The sequence below is a fragment of the Penaeus japonicus genome, unplaced genomic scaffold (genome assembly GCF_977035675.1).
Source record: "Penaeus japonicus unplaced genomic scaffold, GWHDUDI00000001_assembly GWHDUDI00000036, whole genome shotgun sequence".
Taxonomy (NCBI): Eukaryota; Metazoa; Arthropoda; class Malacostraca; order Decapoda; family Penaeidae; genus Penaeus; species Penaeus japonicus.
This window is the reverse complement of record NW_028234438.1, coordinates 9,759,327-9,761,826: the sequence shown is the minus strand read 5'-3', so window position 1 is coordinate 9,761,826 and position 2,500 is coordinate 9,759,327. Positions and strand designations below refer to the sequence as shown.

The 2,500-nt window shown below is 42.3% G+C and overlaps 1 protein-coding gene across 2 annotated transcripts in view; it reads right to left on the bottom strand.

Moving 5' to 3' along the window:
* Positions 1-59: 59 nt before the first annotated feature.
* The window catches only part of E(Pc) (Enhancer of Polycomb), a 31,319-nt gene continuing 28,878 nt past the window's right edge, over positions 60-2,500 (bottom strand). For both annotated transcript variants that reach the window (XM_043037276.2, XM_043037277.2), the window contains exons 8-11: positions 2,430-2,500; positions 2,094-2,236; positions 1,751-1,873; positions 60-1,311 (exon numbers count right to left, since the gene is read on the bottom strand). The exon at positions 2,430-2,500 is cut by the window's right edge and continues 61 nt beyond it. In XM_043037276.2, coding sequence (XP_042893210.1) covers positions 183-1,311; positions 1,751-1,873; positions 2,094-2,236; positions 2,430-2,500 — 1,466 coding nt within the window. In that variant the 3' untranslated portion in view covers positions 60-182. The remainder of the gene's footprint in view (positions 1,312-1,750; positions 1,874-2,093; positions 2,237-2,429) is intronic.

The following is a 2,500-nucleotide window of genomic DNA, read 5'->3' as shown; positions in this document are numbered from 1 at the left end:
GGCCTAATTGTTACGAACTTGCACAGGCAAAAAAAGAGGATTTCGAATAAAACACCAGATGACATGGAATAATCAACACATCTTATTATTTCCTTGTGCATTCGGTATAAAAATAAGTTAAAGACATGAATTAAATCGAAAACAAAATTTTTCATGGCATTTGTTAATTTTCAGGACAAAGTTCAAGTTTCGTGGAACATGTAATGGTCCAGCTTAGCACATTTAGAGCTATCCAAGGAGTTACTCGGCCCGTTGGTAAACACTGCTGCACTACTATTGCTGTCACTGTTTGGTAAGCTATCGTTTGTCCGAGTTGTCGAAGCGAACAATTTTTGAGACACCAGATTATTTGTAGTTGAACTACTTATAACATTGCTACCATTATTTTTATTATTAGATAAATGAAGTCCACTGGGTACACACGACGCGTCCGCAGACAAGGAGTCTTGGTGCTGCTGTGACGATATCGCTTGGCCATTGCCACCGCTACTTTCACTGTTTGAACACTCGCTGCCAACCTTGTCACTCACACCACTGCTAGAGGAGGCACACTGTAAGCTGTTACTTAGACTAGTTGCTGAGGAATTAGATAAGGAGACGGAGGAGGATGTTGCTGCCGCAGAGGACAAGGGCGGCAAAGAAGAAGAGGTGGAGGAGGAGGATGCTGAGGAGGTGGAAGATGATGATGCTGAAGAGGAGGTTGCTGCTGGAAAGGAGGAGGAGGAGGTTAAGGACGAAGGCTGCATCTCGTCACCCGTCACATTACTTGTACTAAGTTGCAGTCCCGATACTGCCAAGGGAAGCGTGTTAGTCGAGTCCAGGGTCATGAATTTGGATGTTGGTTGCGTGGTGAAGTCTACGGAATGTTGCTGTTGCCTGTCACTTGTACTACTGAAATTTGATGCCCATTCACTGCTTGCGAGATCATGGTAAGTCACACCACTACTGCTGCTGGAGCCACCATTAGTCCCACTGCCACTTTTCCCATCGTGACTACTATTGTCTGTCACAAGATCCACTTCTAAATTCTCCCCGATTATCACACCGGAGTCCCCACTAAGTAACGTGTCTAAGTCCGAAGGTATTGACACTTCTAATTCTGTTATATTGCCCATGGCATCCCCGTCCATGACCTCCGCAGTGATGAAGACGGACGACGGCACCGCAGACGCCAAGTTCAGCTCCTCTGGGGACGAGGCTGAATTGAGGTTCACATCCGGAGTTAAGGTAACCGGAACTCCCACAGTTTCCACATCAATTTCTACATCAGTGTCGTTGTCTTCGGGAGGAGAGCTCGGACAGAAGTGCGGCCTGGATACATAACATGTATTAGGATTAAATAGGACAGAGGAGTATTTATATTCACGAAAAAAAAAAATCTATGTATATCAAATATGGACTGAAAAATAATGAAATGCTTTCAGCCAGTAAGCAAATGCATGGTTTCAAATCTGAAGTCATATTGTACTATATATATTAGGGTAAAACACATATACTCAAACATAATAAAAGACATACCTGGTGCACACATAAAATACACAGGCACAAAAGATACACCCATGCACAGAGACAGAGACACATAGGCAGATAGACAGAGAGACAGACACACTCACACACTCTCTCTCTCTTTCAATCAATCTGACAGGACATCATAGTGAAGATCTTGAACTAAGCCACTTCCCAAGTGACAAGACCCACAGCCAAGAAAAGTGTCAAACTCTCATGGTGCTCTGCTCAGGCTCTTTCTTACCATTCAGTTTTGACCTCATGCAAGAAGTCATTGGTTGCTGTGAGGCCATTGGGACCCACACTTCTGAAGTCAGTCTTGAACCATAGGTCATCTAAGGGAGTGCTTAGTCTGTCTATCCATACTCTGTAAGAAACAAATATTAGGATTGAGAGCAATGAAGATCAACGATATTGCATATGGGTGTCTCCATGGATTATGGAATGTGGCATTTTAGGATAATGTACAAATTTAAATAACAAATACAAGCAAAATGGTAGGAAAAAATTAAATCATAGATAGCAAATAAACAATTGCAGGAAGAAAAAAGAAACACTTAAGAAGCAAAGTTAGTTCACGGACGTACCTGCCACCTCTCCCAACTCTCCTGCGAGCAAAGCCTATACACCGACGAGTAGGATGCGCCAGGGAGGTGAGGGAAAATCTAAATCTTGGGTCTCCACCTCCACCTTCACTCGGTGGGACCCAAGGCCAGTTACCTTCTTTAGGCTGCAGGAGAGAGATAGAGAAAAAAATGAAAAAAATGTATTGGAACATTCATCAAATTATTCTAAATTTACTATTTTTCCCAATATTCATTTTTAAGTGGAGCTTAGAGAATTCCTGAAGGTGGACTACCAACAGAGACCATAAACTGCATTTATTACAAGCACTTCCTAAACTTGTATGAAAATAATCTTACCGCATGATAATTAGTAAATTTTTTCCTTCTAAATGTGAAGACACCATCTGGTTCATTTTCTTCCTCTGCTT